Source organism: Rosa chinensis, chromosome 2 (assembly GCF_002994745.2).
Source record: "Rosa chinensis cultivar Old Blush chromosome 2, RchiOBHm-V2, whole genome shotgun sequence".
Classification (NCBI taxonomy): domain Eukaryota; kingdom Viridiplantae; phylum Streptophyta; class Magnoliopsida; order Rosales; family Rosaceae; genus Rosa; species Rosa chinensis.
The window spans coordinates 3,301,762-3,324,509 of NC_037089.1; the positions used below are offsets into that span (position 1 = coordinate 3,301,762).

At 38.2% G+C, this 22,748-nt stretch overlaps 4 protein-coding genes and 1 long non-coding RNA gene across 8 annotated transcripts; 3 read left to right on the forward strand and 2 right to left on the reverse strand.

Moving 5' to 3' along the window:
• The first annotated feature begins 1,954 nt into the window (after positions 1 to 1,954).
• On the forward strand, positions 1,955 to 5,817 carry LOC112187556. 4 transcript variants are annotated; one of them, XR_002931126.2, is made up of 10 exons: positions 1,955 to 3,043; positions 3,085 to 3,672; positions 3,762 to 3,858; positions 3,937 to 3,957; positions 4,045 to 4,209; positions 4,295 to 4,336; positions 5,091 to 5,146; positions 5,223 to 5,311; positions 5,455 to 5,558; positions 5,642 to 5,817. It is a non-coding gene; the product is annotated as an uncharacterized LOC112187556 (long non-coding RNA). The 4 variants fall into 4 exon arrangements; XR_005806130.1 differs by having other exon boundaries at positions 3,762 to 3,833; XR_002931125.2 differs by lacking the exon at positions 3,937 to 3,957.
• Positions 5,818 to 6,060: 243 nt separating this feature from the next.
• On the reverse strand, positions 6,061 to 9,671 carry LOC112187555. Its single transcript, XM_024326402.2, has 8 exons — positions 9,370 to 9,671; positions 9,148 to 9,276; positions 8,318 to 8,433; positions 8,066 to 8,147; positions 7,775 to 7,834; positions 7,585 to 7,692; positions 6,959 to 7,004; positions 6,061 to 6,742 (listed from the first exon to the last, which is right to left on the reverse strand). The coding sequence occupies exons 1-8, from the start codon at positions 9,436 to 9,438 to the stop codon at positions 6,492 to 6,494; spliced, it is 861 nt and encodes a 286-aa protein (XP_024182170.1). The 5' UTR covers positions 9,439 to 9,671; the 3' UTR covers positions 6,061 to 6,491.
• Positions 9,672 to 11,151: 1,480 nt separating this feature from the next.
• LOC112187977 (probable ethanolamine kinase) lies at positions 11,152 to 14,378 on the forward strand. The gene is made up of 11 exons (XM_040514853.1): positions 11,152 to 11,359; positions 11,552 to 11,643; positions 11,788 to 11,894; positions 12,128 to 12,233; positions 12,583 to 12,705; positions 12,856 to 12,947; positions 13,055 to 13,139; positions 13,422 to 13,527; positions 13,609 to 13,675; positions 13,851 to 13,937; positions 14,026 to 14,378. Exons 1-11 carry the CDS (start codon positions 11,226 to 11,228, stop codon positions 14,152 to 14,154), a joined length of 1,128 nt encoding a protein of 375 aa, XP_040370787.1. The 5' UTR covers positions 11,152 to 11,225; the 3' UTR covers positions 14,155 to 14,378.
• On the reverse strand, positions 14,369 to 16,101 carry LOC112183497 (F-box/kelch-repeat protein At1g55270). The gene is made up of 2 exons (XM_040515406.1): positions 16,073 to 16,101; positions 14,369 to 15,886 (listed from the first exon to the last, which is right to left on the reverse strand). The coding sequence occupies exons 1-2, from the start codon at positions 16,099 to 16,101 to the stop codon at positions 14,683 to 14,685; spliced, it is 1,233 nt and encodes a 410-aa protein (XP_040371340.1). The 3' UTR covers positions 14,369 to 14,682.
• Positions 16,102 to 21,124: 5,023 nt separating this feature from the next.
• Positions 21,125 to 22,720, forward strand: LOC112183500. The gene is made up of 2 exons (XM_024321885.1): positions 21,125 to 21,160; positions 21,824 to 22,720. Exons 1-2 carry the CDS (start codon positions 21,125 to 21,127, stop codon positions 22,718 to 22,720), a joined length of 933 nt encoding a protein of 310 aa, XP_024177653.1.
• Positions 22,721 to 22,748: the final 28 nt, after the last annotated feature.

The window sequence follows — 22,748 nt, forward strand, 5'->3', positions numbered from 1 at the left end:
TATTGAGAATTAATAAATTATTCAAATTTGAAGTGTGAATAATGGATTGGTCAGTGACATGGTCAGTTACATGGTCAGTGACATGGTCAGTTACGTGACATGGTCAGTGACATGGTCAGTTACATGGTAAGTACTCATTCTATTTCGTAATGGTCATAGAATTTTTTTTCCTGATGATAACTATATGTATATTTTTTTTTATTGTGAACGATACATGTGCTTGATATAAAATTTAATTTGTTAAAAAAGATTTATTCATTAATTTTTTATAGTAATATTGTATGATTAATCTCATTATTAATTATTCAATTAATCAAATTATAAGTTTAACATTATTGAGAATTAATAAATTATTCAAATTTGAAGTGTGAATAATGGATTGGTCAGTGACATGGTCAGTTACATGGTCAGTGACATGGTCAGTTACATGGTCAGCTACGTGACATGGTCAGTTACGTGACCAGTTACAGTTACTTGGTCAGTGACATGGTCAGTGACATGGTCAGTTACATGGTCAGTTACGTGACATGGTCAGTGACATTATGCGCAGTTCACATTATTTAACGGTTCCTCCATCATTAATGAAGTTACCATCATACCCTCTCAATACATTAGAGACATATGAGTAGAGACTGTAGAATTTCATTAACCTGCGGGCATTATGGGTAGCTCACATATTTAACCATCCCTCCATCCTTAATTAAGAAAGCTTAGTAACGTCTCTCAGAATTCAAACATTCCACAACGGCTAGTTTCCATTTCTCTCTAAACGAAGCTTTCTCTCTCTAAACGAAATTTCCAAGCGCGTTTGGGTTTTGGGTTTGAGCAGGAGGATGGAGAGAAACTCTGATGAATTTCCCAGTTGGAATCCTCCCAATCTTCAACTGTATTTGGAAAATTTCGAAGTTTGGCGGAAAATGAATTACGCGTTTTCTGCTTGGGGCCCTGAAAAGAAATCATTCGCTGTGCTGGACCGTCTCTACCAGCATTTGCTCAGGTAATATTTCATCTTTCAATCGTTGAATGGGGTTCGTGTTCATTTTGATTTTTTCTCTGGTTTGTTTCCACAAAAATCCCAAATTGAATTTGGGGACATTTGAATTCAATTTTGATTCTTTTTATAGGGATTTTGGGGAGTCATTATATAATCGAGCAATATCTTCACGACCTGTTGGGATACTTTCAACCGAAACGATCGAAATCATTGATGGTTTCGTGAGGCTTCCCCCTGCTCCAGAGCTTCCATCTGATTACAGTACTCCCATCCAAGAATATATTCGTATATGTCCTGAAGTCCTCAACTACACCACCACCCAAGCAGAAGCCACAGTTGATACCCCAGAGAAAACAAATTTTCTAAATCTACTATCTCTTCTTCCTTCACAGCCTGAGCCCCTGTCCTGTTTACATAATTTGAGGTTACATTTTCTATTTAGATCTCCATCTGCAAAGCTAATATTTGTGCAGCATGCTTTAGAATACCTCGAAGACAACGAGACGGATGTTGACAACCAACTGAATGAATCATGGAGGAGCTCCTACTCTGACTTTTGCCGACATAGAACCTATGATATAATCCTGTCGATTAGAGGACATAAGGCTTTGGAAGCAGTCTATTGGTATAATGCTGATCAATCGCAGTTTACTACTCGAAGGCACCGAAAGCCATATCAGGACACATGCTTGGGTGTCCTGCATTACATCGTCAATGTAATCAAACATGCAAACAACGAGCGCCGAAGACTTGGGAAGAATTCATGGAACGCAAAGGAAAAAGTTCTCATCATTGACGGCTGTTTTCCCGAAGAAATGATGAGATTGTATGAGTTCTTTTGGACAAGAAACATAAGGATGGATTGGGCTGAGTCTTCAAGAAAAATTGTTTCCCTATCCGATCGGTAGTCTTTCTATTACCTTTTTTTTTACCTTGTTGCATTTCATCAACCACTAGTTGCATATAGTTGCATCTCCTTAAAAAAAAAATTAAAAAAAATGCAACATATAGTTGCATCAACAACTGGTTGCAATACATTTTCAACACCTGGTGCTTCAACTCCTAGTTGCAATACACAATATCAACACTTAGTTGCATCAACTCCTATCTGCAATACATAGTTTCATACATTTTCAACACCTGGTTGCAATACATTTTCAACACCTGGTGCTTCAACTCCTAGTTGCAATACACAATATCAACACTTAGTTGCATCAACTCCTATCTGCAATACATAGTTTCATACATTTTCAACACCTGGTTGCAATACATTTTCAACACCTGGTGCTTCAACTCCTAGTTGCAATACACAATATCAACACCTAGTTGCATCAACTCCTATCTGCAATACATAGTTTCATACATTTTCAACACCTGGTTGCAATACATTTTCAACACCTGGTGCTTCAACTCCTAGTTGCAATACACAATATCAACACCTAGTTGCATCAACACCTATTAGCAATACATAGTTTCATACATTTTCAACACCTGGTTGCAATACATTTTCAACACCTGGTTGCATCAACTCCTAGTATTCGACACCTGGTTCCATCAACTCCTAGTTGCAATATCAACACCTAGTTGCATCTCAATACATAATTTCATACATTTTCAACACCTGGTTGCATCAACTCCTATTTGCAATAGTTTCAACACCTAGCTAGGTATGGAACATTTTAATCTCTCTCTCTCTCTCTCTCTCTCTCTCTCTCTCTCTCTCTCTCTCTCTCTATCTGGTCATTGACAACGGTGCTCAGGTCACTGAAATTTGGTAACAGGTACTATCCCTAATTACTGTTTTGATAATTACATCTATAGCTTTGTTTTAGTTTTTTGTCCACCTCAGTTTCCAAATATTGTCTTCGTCTTGTGTGGTTTTCTAAGAAACTTAGAAGTCATCATATGATTTATGCATTCAGAATTGCCAAGGCTTCTCTCGTTGCATCAGAACATGAGATAAGTACTTCCACAATTTCAAATTCCATGCTTTGGTTTCTAAAGTGGTTGCCATGTGTTTTACTCAAATGGCGGCCTGTACTGTAACATGTCTGTAGAACTGAAGCAATGTGTTTTGAATTTGTTTCTAGGTCTGTAGAACTGAAGCAATGTGTTTTGAATTTGTTTCTAGGGCTTAGCTTATGTTCTAGCAATGTGTTCTACTCAATTTGTTTCTAGGGCTTAACTTAGCTTATGTTCTCGCAAAGAATGGTTCATCTCTGCTTCTCTTGATAGATTTATTCTGCTTTGGGATCAGCTTCTGCAATTAAGATACAGTATCAGTTCTTGTTTTGATGACTGCATCTAAACCTTTGTTTTAGTTTTTTGTGCACTTCAGTTTCCAAATATTGTCTTTGTCTTGTGTGGTTTACTAAGAAATTTAGAAGTCATCATATGATTTATGCATTCAGAATTGCCTAGGCTACTCGAGTTGCATCAGAATATGAGATAAGTACTTTCACTATTTCAAAGGCCATGCTCTGGTTTCTAAAGTGATTACCTTGTGTTTTACTCAAATGGCAGCCTGTGCTGAACATGTCTGTAGAACTGAAGCAATGTGTTTTGAATTTGTTTGTAGGGCTGTCTAACTTTGTTTATGTTCTCACAGAGAGTGGTTCATCTCTGCTTCTCTTGATAGATCTGTTCTGCTTTGGGATCAGATGGGTAAGAAGTGCCAGGTATACACGCTGACCTATGGGTATTGGGTACTGTTTTTTTATGTTATCCTGCATTTTTAAATAATTTCTAGTTTTCATTCGTATGCTAGTGTCTTTGCATGTCTGTACAAAGACGGCTTGCTACAGCTAATAAAGGTCATGAATACACGTGGATTTAGAAGGTTGGGAGCTTTATTGTTGCATCTGGTATGACACAGTTAGCATGGCTGATATTGTTATATAAATATTGTTTTCGGGTCCTAATATCTGTTGTGCGTATTTTAGTGTGAAGAGAATCTATGCACGGTAAGGAAATGGAAGCCATCTAGGTTATCTATGCTGTGCTTCGTTGTGCCTATTTGACGCTACTGACACATTGTCATGATACATCAGGTTTAGGGGGAGAGGCTGATGCTAGAATGGGAGCATGTTCTTAAATACACAAACAATACAAGGTGCATTCTACAAGTGAGCTGAGAGAAACTGAAGGCATGAGCCTGCCTGCATCTCCTCATCATTGTGTCCATTGGTTCATTCAAGCTGGTCTATATATCAAATGTACAGCTTACTCTTGTTATTTTCTGTGTTTGTTTCACTTGTCCAACTAATTCACTGAAAGGATGCTCTGTATTTCCATTTTCAGGAAGCACTGAGAAATATGCTTTTAGCGCGTGTCCTCACTTAGGTCAGTTTCACATTTAACGTATTGGCCTTTATTCTCATATGGCATTTGCTATGCTACATTATGGATTTTTTAGTTGGTTGAAATTTCTTGTGAAGTTACACCGTGGTCTGTTCTGGTTCCACCTTAGATTGACCAGTATATTGGTAGGGAAATTCTCCTGTTGTCATTCTAGTAAGAGACCAAAAATTCACTTTTTCCTTACGCACGGCTCCCTGCTGTCTTTATATATTTATTGACTATATGTGCATTGCCTCATGTGCACGAGAATGGATACTGTTTGGAGTGCATGCTTCAAGCAATTGCCAGGAACTGTACTTCTAGGCTGGTTTTCATTTCTCAAATATTTTTTCTTTGTACCCGTATCGTTTTACCAAGTTATTTATACTGGGTTAGACTGGATCTTGAGGACCCAATATTTGTTATGTAAGCCCATGCAGAATCTTGTTGTTAATTTTTTGGCACATATCCGCACACATGCATGATGCATCTCCGGTCCTTAAATACCAATGCTCCTCAAGCACTCCTAAACAGTACTGTGAGGATTAGGTTGAAGCATAATCAAGTTGTACTAATGTAGCATAAGATATGTTCCCTTGTATGTTCGAGTTCTTTATGCACTATAGAATAAGATATGTTTGAGTACTGCTTGGCACCCCATAGGATATTGAACTTTTTGTTTGTTTCGTTTATATGGTAACTTCTGCAGCTATCAGTTTGTTATTCACTTATTTGAAATTTACTTTTTCATATGCAGCTTCATATCAGAGTTCTCCATGTGCAAAGAATAAGACTGATTCCAATAACACAATTGTGGGTACTTCATTTGCTTTTTTGGGAAACTTCTCTTTCAGCAACATTTTGTGACTTCAATAATTTTTTGCTGCAGATATTTGTTGGAAATCTGGATGCTAACATTACTGATGATCCAGTATGGTGAGCTAGTAAGTGATGTGGGTTTGTTCAGTTCACAGACAGGTAGGCTGATTGGCTTGTCAACTCTTTTTTTTTTTGTCTCATGATCTTGCCACACTGATCTGACTCTTTCATATGTTTTGGGTTTGAATAGCAGACAATCTGACTATTCTCTTGTTTTTTATTTTTTCTTTTTGATACATTAGGAGCCCTGCTGCAGAGGGCTTTGCAAGGATTAAACAATTCTCAGCTTGGGGAACAAAATATCCAACTTTCTTGGGGTTGCAGTCCTTCAAACAAGCAGCAGCAGGTGCTTTGCTTTAACATAAGAACTTAATGGAATTTGCAGACAACACTGACCCCAACTGATATGTATCTGACTCTATTTTCCAGGCTCAGGCAGATCCAAACCAATGGAATGCTGGCTATTATGGATATTAGCTCCGACTCAGCTTCCTATTGTTTTTCTTTGTCCCAGTAAATAAATCCTTACCTGCACATGTATTGAACTCTGTGAGGTTGTATGTGATATGCTATAATGCAATTTCTAAGTGAATTTTTTTCTTTGATCCGAGTTGCCCAGTAATTTCTTAAAAAGTTTGGCCATTAAGGTGGTCTGTTAATCAAAATAATTGCCAATGGGATTTCAAATTTTTTTTTTTTCGGTTGCTAGCCAATTATAGGGGATGGATTTTAGCCCTCTGCTCATAATGTGGAGTGCAACATTGACAATCTCACATGTAAAGTGATCCTAGATTCCTAGTCCGTAACTGACCAAGAAAACCACGGTCAGGTACAAATTAGATTCGATGTAAGGAGAGGAAAGATTAACTCATACTTGAAAGTATTGATTCTCAGAATTCAATCAGATACAAGGGTCACTGAATGGGGAAATACAACTAACAAGTTATAATCGGGAACTTCGTTTACAGTTCAGAAAAAACCATCGCATTTGAAATCAAGCAAAAAGAAAAGTACTCACATTGCTGCCTAAAATAACTAGTACTTGTGCTAGCATTTGGCTATTCCTAAGTGTACAACATGCCGGTATATATACAAAATTCACTATTAACGATTATATTCATGACAACTACTATCCAACAATTGAGGACATTCAAGCTTCATTGTCAGTAGAGCAGGAGTGGAATTCTCTTGTTGGATTGTACCACGTATACATGGACCCCAATCAGCTAAGGCACGCAAGGGTAACTCCACAACTGTGTCTGGTCGGTAAATTGAACGATTAACACACCTTCTTTCCTCCTTGGGCATTTTCTACCATTGCATTTTCAGTCAATAGATGCTTCTCTTCCTCGTCAAGTCTTTCCAACCATTTAAGTCCAAGATCACATCCTGCTTTTGCAGCAATCTGAAACCGCTCTCTTGCCATTCCTGCCTGGTCTCTTACAAGGCTTTCTGCATTCTTTCTTGCCTTTCTGGCTAAAGAACCCCTTTTTGAAGTCAAGTTCATCACAGATTCTGGGACTTCAACACCTAAGACATGCAAATATGTTATTAAGACTGAAAGTTCTTGACATGGGAAAACGGAAATATAAGTTCTGGCTGCAACAGACCATTATTTCTATTTGAAGAATCACCCTACATAGAAATGGATCTATGGCAAGAACTTAACATACTGCAGTTATTCATTGGGAATCTTGACGATTATTCTGCAATAACATAAAAGAAGCATGGTGGGGAGGAACAGACCTTGAAGAAGAAGAGAACCATATGCTATAGCGGCACCAGCATGTCCCTGCATATATTAAATTAATAGAACAGTTCAAAACAGAGCACTAGTTGAAGAAACAATGATATTCTCAGTATAGAGTCTGAGCGGAATGAAACGCAACAAACTTCTAAATATTTATTTTGTAAATAATAACTCTGTCAGACTAATTTTAACGGTGTGCAAACAGTATCTCCCCCAATTTTTGTTTCTTCCCACTTTGGGATAGCATCCAATTCCATTTCTACATAAATTAGAACTCAAGCATGCCATAATTGCTAACAGTATAAAATATAAAATGCCACTTCCTTGATTAGAGGAAGTGAGAGAGTCAGACCAACTTAGCACTCATTTGTAAACACAAGACAGTGCTGCTCAAGCCAAAAATGTAAACTTTTTAAGTTGCTCACATAGTCAAATGACAAAATAATCTATCAAGTAACCTAGGCCCATTCAGAGATCACTGGTTTTGCCCAACAAAAATCTATAACTACTAGAAAAGATCAAATTTAATGAAAATCTATAACCACTACAACAGTTCAAATATAATCAAACTCAACGACAACATGGTCCAAAACTGGGTATGCAGTAACAGGAGCTTTATTACCTTCTCTGATGCCCTATGGAAACACCATAAGGCGGATGCAACATCTTTCTGGACACAGTCTCCGGTCAGATACACAGCACCCAGAAGGTAAAGAGCACCAGGATGCAACTATAAAAATACCAAGCTCTAGTTAGACCTTGAAATAGATAGTGGAAACACTATTATTTGCATCAACATTGTAAAAACCTACCTGGTCAACTGCCTTCTCCAGATAATGGAAAGCTTGTTGATCCGATTGGACATATTCATTCTAAAAAGCACCGAAGCGCAAACGTCATAAAGTAATAGTAAAGAGAAAAGTAAAAGCAGAGGCAAAAAAATACAACAAAACAATGGGAAAAACCCAACTGCAAGGGGAAACTTTATCACATGAGTCATCAGAATTCACACATCGGGAACAAAACCCATAAAAACTAAATATACTGCACATACAAATTGCTTGATAAGAGCAGCAATGATACAATTTTCTTAGAGTTTATACCTCAACTCTAAGACGACAAGCAAGTTCATATTGTGCATCTGCATCACCCATATTTGCCGCTTCAACTAACAAAGCAGCTCCTCTGTTATGAAGAAAACAGCAAAACTATCAATCACATGACATTTTTTACTTGATTATATGCCCCACGATACATCACACAGTAGTAATGTTGGGAATGCAGACCACCATGAGTGAAGTGATACAAAATAATGAAGAAAAGAGTGGATAAATCTTTTTAGGAAGTACACTCACATAGCTTTGCACGCCCCTGGGACATGGTATTTCAAATGCAATCTGGACAACCAATACCTGGCATGGGTATTTGAGTTGTCAGTCTCTAGAGCCAACTCAAAATTATCTTTTGCTGCCTGATGTGATAAAAAGAATCGTGTCAGAACAGAGACTTTTTCTTTCTATTAACAAAACCCTATATTATGATCAGAAGGAAGGAGGGGGTAATGCTCCAGCCTTCCCTATTTGCTTTGAATGATATCCATATCTTGCTTCAAATTTGGAAGCCTAAATCATCAAATTAGCTAATGAGGGCAATTGAAAGCAAATCACGGATTTTATGCCAGTAGCCTTTTATTACAAATATTACTGCTTTCCTGTCCTCCAAAACCAAATGCCAAAACCATCGGAAAGACAGAAACCCAAATTATCAATTTCCGTTTGTTTTCCCACATTTTCTCATAAACAAAAGCATATCTTCAATTCAATAACCCCTGCTCTTGCTCCTTTCATCCTCAACCTTATCAAACCTACACTATCTTCTGGTCCAAGGCTTCGATTTCAACCAAGCTTTAACTTGCGGGTGAGTTCACAATCTACATCTTCATATCACTAATCAAGACACCAACTTTCTATCCCTTTTTCTAGGTTCCCACTAGTTTTCCAATTCTAACTTCATCTCCGGCATTGACAGCAATGTTGAAAAAGTTAAAAAAAATAAAAATAAAAAACCCATCACCACATTACCCTCCAAACTCCTTTAAGACTCCTGGTTTTCACCACCAAAACTCAACCCCACCCAGAAAAATACATACCAAAATGTAATAAGAATCCAAAAATTGGGTCTTTACCCTTAATAAAGGAATGAGGCGGCGATCATTGAGCTCGCAGTAATCAATGACTCTATCAACTTCCTTCAGAGCGCTCCACCCTTTGGCTATTAACTCCATTGCCTTCTTGTTCCTATCGTGCATCGCTCTCTGCAAAACCAATCAAACCCAAAATACGTAAAGAAATGGGACTGGAGAGCAAGTTTGAGGCAATGTAAGAACAATAGGCAGTGAAATACTGACCCTTTGAGTGAACTGAGCAAATCCATTGACGGCTCTCCAGCTGAGCTTGTTCAAGAGCTGCCGCTGCATCGTCGTCGTCTGATTTGGTTCTCGACCCGAATCCTAAACGGAGCGGGTTAACCCGTTTAACACAGAATTGGTACGCTGCTCCGTCGCTAAGTTTAAACGTACGTAGCTCCGTCGCCGGTGATATCAGTCTGGGGTTTTGGTAAAGACGAGAAGAGGAGAGAGCGGGTTTGGTAAAAGAAGCGGGTAGGAAATGAATAAAGGGTTTGGCCCTAGCTATACTTTTTTTTTTCTTTCTTTTTATGGACTCTCGAAAAAGATTTTCGGCAATTAATATCTTCGACGTGTCTTAAATAATTTTCAAGAATGTCATTGTGGTACGATTACGGAAGTTGAAAGAGAACGAACCTTATACCATTGTGTTAGAGGTTATGATAATTTTTGCGCTGGCATACAATTTGGTGTAAAAGGATGCTTTTGTTTACGGTATTAACTCCATACCTGTTCACGAGTTTGTGTATGATAATATGATATGAAGAGGTTATGTGTTTTTCACATAAAAAAACAGAGTAATGTTTACAAGCGCATGTGTTCGTGAATTTATGTTATGGCCTTGTTTTGATTTGATTTCTCTTCAATCTCGAAAGTTATTTTTTCCTTATTAATATTCGAAACGCAACTGTATACTCTAAATTAATAATTTCATATTAATCAAAGTAAGATCTTGAATTAATCAAATGCTTAATTGCATCCCTTCATACCTTTATTAGATTTTATTTCCGTTGCTTTATTGTCTCTAGTATTTCTCTTATTATCTCATATTTTGATGTAGTTTATACATTTTTAAGCTGTAATTTTTCTTATGTTTATTATTAATAAAATGGTTGACTATTATTCTAAAAAAAAAAAAAAAAAAGTAAGATCTTGAATGAATCTCTCGATTGATCATTGTGAAAGTGAATGGCAAATCAAGCTCTTTTCATTTTTGTCTTGTTTATTTAAATAGAGCTCCTTTTTAAAAGGCACAATTCAACACCTGGCTCATTCTCATCGCCCTTCGACTGTGACAATGCAAAAAGGGCACTTGTTGGTAATCTAATATAATAATTTGCTTTCATATAATAACAAATCCAAGTAACAGCAAACTTTTGTAGCCTCTTGACCAAGGGCCAAGAGCCTCACATAAAGTCAAAGATTGCATTGATGAATTCCAAGTACTTAAAATAGTGACAGTAACCCAAATGATATATAAATTAAACTAGAAAAATTCCAATTCTATAACCAAAAAGTAAACGTTTCCAACGGTTATCATCAGCATTTCGGTCTACACAAGTTATCTTAATTTAAAAAATATTTAGCAGTATATTAATATACAAAATGCATAAAATAATATTATACAACAATTTCATTTCAATTATGTGCACGCATAACACATGTTATATATTATTTATACACTAGAAAAACAATATCCACGACTTCATCATAAATATAATTCCTTCTAGTGCAAGTAAGGGTTTCCAATTTATACAAGTCATTCAGAAAATAAACCAGTCAAAACCAAAAATAAAATGAAATTGGAAGAAAAAAGAAAAGAGAGGGAAAAAAAAAAGAAAGAAGGTCGGCCATATGCCAAGAAAAGAGCAGGCTAATCCAGACGGGGGCACATCCGTCATTTCACCAACGCCCTCCCAATCGGAATAGCTGGCGCTGGCGCTTCTATATAAACCTGGAGAAATGCTCGGTTTCTTCCTGAAAACGTTGCGCTTGAAAATCGAAGCAAAAAAGGGAAAAGAAAAAAAATTAAAAAAAAAATTCAAAAACGAGAAGAAGAAAAATCGTTGAAGGTGAAAATGGGAGCGGTGAAGAACATCTGGAACGAGAGGGAAGTAGCTGAAGCTCCAGATTGCTCTCAGATCCAAATCCCCACTTCTTCTCTCTCCGTCGACCCTTCCCTCCCTCTCCCCCAAATCACGCCGCTCATAACGTCCGTCTCTCTCTCTCTACATTTTCCGGTGCTTCATTTTCATTTTTTATTTCCGGTTTTTGTTATCGGAAAAAAAAAATTAATCAGACGGCGTGATTCGGATTTGTTAAGTTTTGGTTTGGTTTGATTTGATTGGAATGAGCTTGGATATGTGTGTGAATTCATATGTTGTTGTGGAATTTTGATTTGCAGAGAGTTGTGCAAGGATCTTTTTGAGAAATGGTCAAATTTGGACGATTCTCGCTTCTCCGTCGAGACGGTTTCCGGCGGCATCACGAATCTGTGTGAGTGTTTTTTTTTGTTTTTTTTTTTATTGCGTGTTTGATTATCGGAATTGGTTTGTATAAGCTAAGAGGAATCATGGCTTATCTATGTGAAATTGTGATTCGCTTTAGTTTTGATGAGTCTGTGTTCATCAATACATGCAGTACTGAAGGCTACTGCGAAGGAGGAAGGTGGAAATGACGTGTCTGTAACAGTCAGATTGTATGGCCCTAACACCGATTACGTTATCAATCGCGAAAGAGAATTGCAGGTAATTTTTGTGAACATCTATAGCTGTTGGAAAGGATTTTGTTGTTAGGATTTTCATGGAAGATGTGAAAGAATGGAATTCGATTTGTTGTATCTGCTGAAGGGTCTTGATATATGACTTGTAACTGTCTGCTGTAGTCCGGTTGGTAAATTAATTTTTCCTTCGTCATTGACATTGTTGATGATATTTTACGTGTGCTTCACTTTGTAATTGCTCGCTGCATATCTGTTCAGGCGATCAAGTACCTCTCGGCCGCAGGGTTTGGTGCAAATTTGCTTGCAGTTTTTGGAAATGGAATGGTGCAGTCGTTTATAAATGTACGTACACTTGCCCCATTAGGTAGGTAATATATTTTTCTTTGATAAGTAACATATATTTAATGAAAGAAGTTCCAATGGGAGGAGCCAAACATGTAAAAAGTGCAGTATAACATAAATAAGAAAAATCTACTCTTCAAAAGCTCTTCTTGTCAGGTTGTTTTTTTAGTTAATTTCTTGATGTCAACTACATATTTCTAAACGCTTTATTTTTACAAATGTTTTTGGAGGCATTCGCTTCAATACAAAACTGGTATACAAACTTCAAGACAGAAGTTCATTTTCATTGAAATAAATCATATGCATTTTCAGGGTTCTTGGTGAACTGAATCAGTCTATTGACATGATTTAAATTCTTCCCATCTCGGCAGACATGAGAAATCCAAAGCTGGCCGCCGAAATTGCGAGGGAACTACGCAGATTCCATCAGGTGGAAATTCCAGGTTCTAAGGAACCTCAGCTGTGGATTGACATGTTCAAGTTCTACGAGAAAGGTATCTTTGTTTGATGATCAGTTACCATGCTTTGTGGCTAAGTTGAAGTTTGGCAATTAGAAGTGGTCTGTTTTGTAGAGTATCCTTATTAACTTGAAATTCAGTTCATATGTGTAATTTTCTCATTGTTGAGTTGGCTTCTTGTTGCAGCCTCTTCTCTTGAATTTGATGACAGCGAGAAGCAGAAAATCTACAAAACTATTTCATTTAGTGAAGTTTACAATGAAATCGTTGAGCTCAAGGTATCCTTCACTATTATTGTTTACTTGGTTGTTCTTGTTACTGATTTTATCAGTATATTGTGTTCTAGTGAATTTAATCCTGGATGCCTCTGCTGATAATGGAACAGGAATTGACTAGCCATTTTAATGCTCCGGTGGTTTTTTCTCACAATGACTTGCTTTCTGGAAATATAATGGCTAATGACGAAGAAGGTATTCTACTATGTGCTCTTCTTTTTAGCCTTCCTTATTGCTGTCTCCTGCAAATTACATTACCTTCCATTGTTTGTAAGAGTTGTTTCTGGCCTTGTTGCTTTAAATTATGAGCTTCTTATGCATTTTGAATGAACAAAAGTTCAATAGGGGCCAAATAGATTCAATGTTTGTTAGCTTATTTGGCTCAAGAATAATTTCCCTAACTTATAAAATGTACTAATATTTATTGTTTTCTGCTTTTTAGCTCTTACTTACATTTCTTGTCCGATGATTATCCAGAGAAACTCTACTTCATTGATTTCGAGTATGGATCATACAATTACAGAGGCTTTGACATCGGGAATCACTTTAATGAATATGCAGGCTATGAATGTGACTACAGCTTGTATGTTTCTCTTTCTCTCTCATTTATTTATACTCTGTTGTCAGCCACATAAGATTACCTTTGAACATGGTTTAAATGCAGATACCCAACCAAGGAAGAACAATACCATTTCTTCAGGCATTATTTGGGACCTGACAAACCACAGGAGGTACATCACATATAGATATTGAGCCTGGTTATTTGTAAAAATTAACAAATGGGTGGGAGTTGTCTGTCATTATTTTTTTTCTCAGATCCACTGTGCCATTTGTTATAGAAGTTTCAGCATATTCAAGTTGGTGAAACTCTGTTGATTCCATTGTTTTAATACCAACAGGTATCAGACAAAGATCTGGAAGCTCTCTATGGTTGAGGCAAATACATATATGTTAGCTTCGCACTTGTACTGGGCTTTATGGGGAATAGTCCAGGTAATCTCTCTGATTCTCTAGTTATGCTCCTCCACAGGAACCATCTATCAAATTCATCTTTATTTATATTCTGGTCAATCCTGTGCAGGCGAAGTTTTCTCCAATCAAGTTTGATTATCTTGGTTACTTCTTCCTGCGATACAACGAATACAAAAAGCAGAAGGAAAAGTGCTTATCGTTGGCAAGATCATTCCTGTCACGATCTGAGGCAGGGTAAACACGTATCCGCATAAGCACCTGCCTGAATGTTATGAATCTGTAGGGAGAGCTATTCTTTTTACTCTGTTGTTACCATTAGGTCTGTTGTAAAATATTCTTTTGTAGCGATGAAAATGAGAAAAGACATGAGCAAATAACTTGCATTAGGGGCTGACCGAAGCATAATGCAAAGAACCTGTGTATTTGATCTATGTAATATTTCTGTGCTCTCATTCATGTCAACAGTTTTGAGAATCTTCTTGATTAAATTTGTCGAATACATAGCAATGAGACCATCGTCATAAATCACTTGCAGCAATACAACAAACAGGATGGAAATTTAGTAACCTGTGTTTCATATAGAAGTTTGTAACAAAAGACAAAAATAAGCATCTTTGACCACCCAGCAAGGATCGCCATGTTATATGAGTATACCATATAATATGGCGATCCTTAGGCTTTTTCTACATATAACATTTATGGTCCATTAATCCAAAAACATATAAACTAAAGAAAGCACCTTTGATTTTCGATACAATTTACAGTTCTAAGCTTGAAGAACCTGGCAGTGAACTATGTGACTTTTCAGGCGGTTTCTGCCGGCAAGGCTTGACCACAGATTTGTGACCATTGTCCTGAACTGCCCTTTGCCTGCTAGAGTTTCCCACAGATGTTCAGCACTTGCTCCACCAGCATCATTTGATTTCGAAACATCAACAAGTGAAATACTCATATTATTTCGGATGATGCAAAGTTTACCGTTAAGGGGAACCAGGGAAGCTGCCTCCAAGGCCCTAGAGTTACCCAAATGTATCTTACTGTCGATATGCTTGCTCCAAGAATCAGTTGCCTCATCGTAAACTCTGAGTTTGCAGCCATCCTTGCACTCCAAAGCATAGAGATGCCCATTTAAAGAAGCACTGGGGTTCCGCCAGCCTGCAACCATTCCGTCATACACAGAGTACCAGCTGTCATTTTCTGGTTGATAGACCTCACTCAGGACTTGTCGATGAGACCCGAGCCCCTTTAAGAACCATTTGCCTTCGTAGACAACCCCAATGAAAGGCACCATTGCAGTGCTCATATCTGAAATGAAGGACCATCTATTCTTGTTGGGATCATAGACTTCTGCTGATCTCAAGGACCTATGCACCCCCTCATTCTCTCCACCAGCAACATAGAGGCAGTTATTTATAACACACGAGCCAAAAAAATGTCGCCTGCGAAGCATATCTGGGGCACGATGCCATTTATTGGTCCTGGCACTGTAAAAAATGACTCGTCTCATTGATCCCTTTAGAGGGTCCTTTCCTCCAAACAGATAGAGGTGACAGCCACCGAGTACAGCACAACCAAATCCAAGAGCTTCAGAATATTCCTTAGGGACAGGAGGAAGGGACTGCCATAGCTGGTATACAGGGTCAAAGGCATGCCAAGATATTTTCCCATCTCGATCTCTTTTAATCAAGTATATCCATTCTTCGGCAATGCCAATGCTCTTACGGAGAGAGTAAAAGAAGTTGCCAGCCAGAAGACGGTACCATCTTTTGCAAACTAGGCGGAGCTTACGATGCTCCACTCTTGGGACCCGAATTAGGCAAGCAATAGCAAGATCATCGGGGAGTCCAGGAAGAAGAGGGGATTGATTGCGGCTACTCTCACCACGTGCAGGCTTACTTCTGCATCCATGGAACTCTTCCACTGTAGCAGACAAGTACCAGCTCGGCCTTTTGCTTTCTTCCTTCTCCGGCCTTCAATCTCACCAATTTGTTCGTCTTCACGCCCATGACTATTGAGATGATGAAGCAGAGGCATATAAGGTAGAGAGGGAAACCAAAATCAGAAGTCCACGATTTTGCACCAAACTCAATCCATGGCTGCCTCATCCTCTCTCTGCAACTTCCTCTCCTTCCTCACACCCTCAAAGCCCCCATCACAAGCCAAACCCCCACCACCCCATCTCCATCTCTCCCAAACCCAGAAGCCCAGAGACGCCTTCGTCCCTCTAGTCGCCCAACCTGGTCCTTATTTCTCTTCTTCCTCTTCGGAATTGGAGTCCGTCATGAACGCCTCTCTGGCCTATGCCAACACTCTCTTCTTCAAGTCGGCTTACAATGGCCAAGTCATCGTCGACGAGGGCGAGTCCGAGGAGCACTTGCTCAACCGGTTCCGGCGAGAGGTGATGAGAGCTGGCGTCATCCAGGAGGTTAAGCGGAGGAGGTATTTCCAGAACACACAAGATTAGAAGAAGCTACAGTGGAAGAGTTCCATAAAAGGCAGCTGTTAACGGTGTTAAGAATAGATTTGTTAAAGTAACAAGTGTCATAAATTGAATGGGTCACAGGGATGGAGACAGGAAAATTAGGGACAGAGGATTTGCTGCCGAGACTGACTGTACTAGAATCTTTTCTCTGTAATTTTTTTTTAAATAAATAAATTGTATAGTCCAATATACCCTAGTTTCTTCCCTATTTATTTTAAAGCCTTTATTTTCAAGAACTTATTGTTGCTCTTTTACTGATTTAACCTTGTACCATTTTTTTTAACTATCCCCGCCCAGTATAGTGATTCCTCAATCAATTTTGACTTCGTCGGTGTTTGAAAGGCCTAGGTAGAGTTGGGTATGTGGAAGGGCTGTAGATCTTCTACCAATTCAACAAGAATGGGACGTGAGGATCAAGTCCTTAGAGCAGATGCACCCATGTATTGATTGTGTGACTAATTGGGCAATTGTTAGCAAATGGACAATGCACCGATGAAAAATTGCCTGACTAATTGTTGGGGCCCACGTGGGGACCAGCTGCCCAGGCAATTGGATGACCAATTCTTGCCCAACCGTTTGCCCGACTGATTGGGGCGGGCTCCACATCTTGCACAAATGTCATAGCTTGTAGACACAAATTTGGGAAATGGTTCTTTATTCACAGTCGTTGGATCTCAATCCGATGGCTGTAATTAAATACCAATGGTAATCTTTCTTTTTTTCACCTAAATATTAATTCAAAAGTTTAAAAAAAAATCTCAAATGTATTTCAAAAAATTCTGTAAGTACTCATTCTATTTCATAATGGTCACAGAATTTTTTTTCCTAATGATAACTATATGTATATTTTTTTATTGTGAACGATATATGTGCTTGATATAAAATTTAATTTGTTAAAAAGATTTATTCATTAATTTTTTATAGTAATATTGTATGATTAATTTCATTATTAATTATTCTATTAATCAAATGATAAGTTTAACATTATTGAGAATTAATAAATTATTCAAATTTGAAGTGTGAATAATGGATTGGTCAGTGACATGGTCAGTTACATGGTCAGTGACATGGTCAGTTACGTGACATGGTCAGTTACATGGTCAGTGACATGGTCAGTGACATGGTCAGTGACATGGTCAGTGACGTGGTCAGTTACGTGGTCAGTTACGTGGTCAGTTACATGGTCAGTTACGTGACCAGTTACAGTTACTTGGTCAGTGACATGGTCAGTTACGTGACCAGTTACATGACTACTTAATTAACATATGCATTAATTTTTTATGGATTAATTTCAGTTTACCCCCCTGAGGTTTGGGGGTGTCATCATTTCACCCCCTCTACTTTCAATTTTGAATTTTTACCCCCTAAACTTTCCAATTTCAATCAACCGTGTCCAATTTCTCCTATTCCGTCCAAAGTCAACGTTAACTTTGACTTTTGAGGGGTAAAATGGTCTTTTCAAGATAAAAATTTATAAAAAATAAAAAAAATATTTTTTTTTGTTTTGTTTTTTTTTGTGCTTGATATAAAATTTAATTTGTTAAAAAAGATTTATTCATTAATTTTTTATAGTAATATTGTATGATTAATTTCATTATTAATTATTCTATTAATCAAATGATAAGTTTAACATTATTGAGAATTAATAAATTATTCAAATTTGAAGTGTGAATAATGGATTGGTCAGTGACATGGTCAGTTACATGGTCAGTGACATGGTCAGTTACGTGACATGGTCAGTGACATGGTCAGTTACGTGACATGGTCAGTGACATGGTCAGTGACGTGGTCAGTTACGTGGTCAGTTACGTGGTCAGTTACATGGTCAGTTACGTGACCAGTTACAGTTACTTGGTCAGTGACATGGTCAGTTACGTGACCAGTTACATGACTACTTAATTAACATATGCATTAATTTTTATTAAATTAACATTGTATGATTATTCTAATTGTTAATTGTTTAGTTAATTAAATTATAAGTTTAATGAATTATTCAAATTTGAAGTGTGAATAGTGGATTGGCAGGCAAATTACCTTTCATTGGTGCATCGTATAAGCTGAAGGCAATTGCCAATTTGAGATGAATAGTGGATTGGTAGTACCAATTTGGTTAGCAAATCAGCAATTGCCCTTGGTTCATGGGTGCATTTGCTCTTAGAGCAGATGCACCCATGTATTGATTGGGTGACTAATTGGGCAATTGTTAGCAAATGGACAATGCACCGATGAAAAATTGCCTGACTAATTGCTGGGGCCCACGTGGGGACCAGCTGCCCAGGCAATTGGATGACCAATTCTTGCCCAACCGTTTGCCCGACTGATTGGGGCGGGCTCCACATCTTGCACAAATGTCATAGCTTGTAGACACAAATTTGGGAAATGGTTCTTTATTCACAGTCGTTGGATCTCAATCTGATGGCTGTAATTAAATACCAATGGTAATCTTTCTTTTTTTCACCTAAAAATTAATTCAAAAGTTTTAAAAAAAATCTCAAATGTATTTCAAAAAATTCTATAAGTATTCATTCTATTTCGTAATGGTCATAGAATTTTTTTCCTGATGATAACTATATGTATATTTTTTTTATTGTGAACGATACATGTGCTTGATATAAAATTTAATTTGTTAAAAAAGATTTATTCATTAATTTTTATAGTAATATTGTATGATTAATCTCATTATTAATTATTCAATTAATCAAATTATAAGTTTAACATTATTGAGAATTAATAAATTATTCAAATTTGAAGTGTGAATAATGGATTGGTCAGTGACATGGTCAGTTACATGGTCAGTTACATGGTCAGTTACGTGACATGGTCAGTTACGTGACCAGTTACAGTTACTTGGTCAGTGACATGGTCAGTTACATGGTCAGTTACGTGACATGGTCAGTGACATGGTCAGTTACATGGTCAGTTACGTGACATGGTCAGTTACGTGACCAGTTACAGTTACTTGGTCAGTGACATGGTCAGTGACATGGTCAGTGACATGGTCAGTTACATTTCTAGGCAATTGCCAGGAACTGTACTTCTAGGCTGGTTTTCATTTCTCAAATATTTTTTCTTTGTACCCGTATCATTTTACCGAGTTATTTATACTGGGTTAGACTGGATCTTGAGGACCCAATATTTGTTATGTGCTTGCAGAATCTTGTTGTTAATTTTTGGCACATATCCGCACACATGCATGATGCATCTCCGGTCCTTAAATACCAATGCTCCTCAAGCACTCCTAAACAGTACTGTGAGGAACTGCAAGGTCTATTACTACTACAAAAGATCAAAGTAATTACCATTCTAGTTAATTGCAAGGTCTCGTTTTCATTGCAGTGCGGGGCATAGGATAAATATTTCACAACAAATTCAATGAATGATGGATCGGATGATAATCACCAAGCTGGAATAACCAAGCAGAAGAAGGAAATCTAGATAGATAGTTGGATTACAAATTAAAGGATCATACGTACAGAATAGCACAGAAGATGAACATAAAACAATTGAGTACAATTATTAGAGCACAAAGCAACCAAGTTGGCTAGGCGGTAGGGAACAGGATGGACCGGTATAGTATTCGAAAATGCGAGGAGGCTGGAATCGGACAGTAAAACAATTCTCCTTGTCATCGTTCACCTTGGAGATATCAAACTCAAATTGAAATGGTATAGCAGCACTTTGTATGGTATGAATCGCAGGCTCGTACCTTACATCCTCTTCATACGTGTTTTTGAAAGGGGTGGCGACAATGCAAACATTGTTTCCACCTAGATGGAAGAAATGATGGTCCCATGCTTCACGAGGGAGCTCTGGCCGCTTCAGCACATGGATTTCACTGATATTTTCTTGGTTTTCATCCAAGGACATGAGATAAACTACTAGCCTAGTCCCGGGCCAGACACAGGTAGCGGTAAACATTAATTTCTTGTTATGGTGTTCCGGCTGCGGCAGGTCCAGCACTAGAGCTTTGTCCTGAAATGGAAAAGGGCCGCCTTGGCACATACTGGGGACTCTGTTCCATTCCTCTTTCTTTGGTTCGGCGGCACCAAGGTCAAAGCAGTGTATCGAGTGCCCTTCACTGGACGCAAACAACTTGGTGCCCGCAATAGCATAAGAGAACCAGCGAGCACCTGTAGGGAAGTTTGGCAGGGGCGACCAAGTCCCCTGTTTGGGGTCAAATACCTCGAAACTTCCAGGAATGTGGGGACCACTGGACAGAGTGTAAAGTTTTCCGGCCACCTCAGCCATTAACGGCTGACATTTACCTTTGTGTAAAGTCTCCTCCATCTTGACTATGCCGTGTTTGGGGTCCTTGGTATCAAAGGCATAAACGTCTGTGCTGTAATCACTGCTTAATGGACCTAACGGTCCGAAGTCGCGTTTCAAGCCGCCGGCAAAAACAAACTTGGAGCCCAAAACACCGCAACCAGCTTCACCTCGGAGAAGTACGATGGGCCTATTCGCCACGTGCCGTAGTCCTAGTTTCACCGACGGCGATGATGTCAGCAAATCGCTAAGATTGATGGCGCGAACAACATAAGCACCCCAAAAGCGGTTGGCGACTTGTACAGTTTTATAACGTTCATAGATACAAATATATAGAGTCTTATTAACTAACTCGTCTTCCTCCAGCAACTTCAAGCTGCTTGTGTGCATATGGCGGTGCCGCCTTTCTTCTTCTTCATCTTCTTCACCGTAGCTTCCCGGGTTTAACGGTTTTTCGGTCATGGTGTTTTTCCTCCCAAAGAAGGATGATAATACGGTTCGGGGTCTTCGGGCCTTTTATAAAGATGTTATTCCTTATCACAGATGGATTTACATCCTAATAACAATCGGATTCGAATGAGAGTACTCCTAATTATTATTGGATTGGGAAGAGTACGTAGTTTGTGTATATTGTATAATTATTTTAAATTGTTAGATTTCATTATCTTTTTCTTTTTTTGTTAGATTTCATTATCTTTTAGAGGAGATGCTTTAGAATCCTCTAATATATGGGTTTCTAGCTTTAGGGTGAGAAGGGTGATTTTCAGAAGATTCTTAATTAGTCTTTAAGTCTTAACTCGCTATAAACCTTAATGGAATGAAATAAAATTGACACCTCAATTTTCAAAAAATCCTTATTTATTCTTAGTTTTCAAAATTTAGTGTAATTCCCAATAAAAAAAGTGTAATTTTATCTTAATTAGTCTTAATTATTTTTGAACTTTAATGGAATGAAATAATATTTTACCCTATTAATACATTACATATGTCCAATTAATACAAATAGGGCAGTGAATCCCAGCTGCGGTTCATGCCATATTCTCACCTGAGGTGGCTCAAAAGGTACTTTGTATCCCTCTTAGCAGACGAAATCTATGTGATAAACCTTGTTGGAGTCCGGAAAAAAAAAAGTTTTTATTCTGTTAAAACTGCATACTAGATTGCTCGAACCAAAGTGTTGGAGAATGTTTTAACTTCTACATCTCAAGGTGATCCGTACAAAGAATTATGGCGCAGGATTTGGAAAGCAACAGTGCCTGGAAAGGTTCAGATTTATGTTTGGCGTGCATGCTCAAATCTCCTTCCTACAAGAGCCAAACTTTCCACTAAGGGGTATCAAGGTGACCTGCAGTGTCTCCTATGTTCTCATGCTTATGAGGACACTTCCCATGTCTTTTGTAAATGTCCTATTGCTACTGCCATACTCACTGCATCCCCTTTTAATTTGGGGAGTAGCTTACTGCCGTCTTTGGAATTTAAAGAGTGGTTATTGGACCATGCTCGGAATCTGCCAAATGACTTGTTTGCTAAACTCCTCATGATCTTATGGGCCTTGTGGAAAAACAGGAATAATATGTTGTGGAATCATACTAAACAATCGGCTGAGGAGTTGGTACTTAGCTCACTGGCGTGGCTGGAGGAGTTTGGGAAAGCAAACAAAATAAACAAAACTGCTCTCTCAAAACCGAAGCAAGCGTGGAGGCCAGCAGGTTATGGTACATGGAAACTCAATGTTGATGGAAGTTTTCTCCCAGGAATTGCTCATGGAGGAGTCAGGGGTGTCTTGCATGATGATGCAGGACAATTTCGAGCTGCCTTCGCAGCTCCAATCCCAGCTGTTGCGTCAACAAGACAAGTTGAGCTATGGGCCATCAAGGAGGGCTTAAAACTGGTGGCCACAATGCAGGTCAGCAATATCATTATCGAAACAGACTGCCTGGAAGCTGTGTCTTGTATTGCAGAGACCCAATTTACTTATGTTCATGATGAAGGGATAATTGATGATATTCGGCAGGAGCTAAACCATAGAACTGACATTAGTGTGCAGCATAAATAAATTTATTAAAAATATCCCTGCTGCAGAG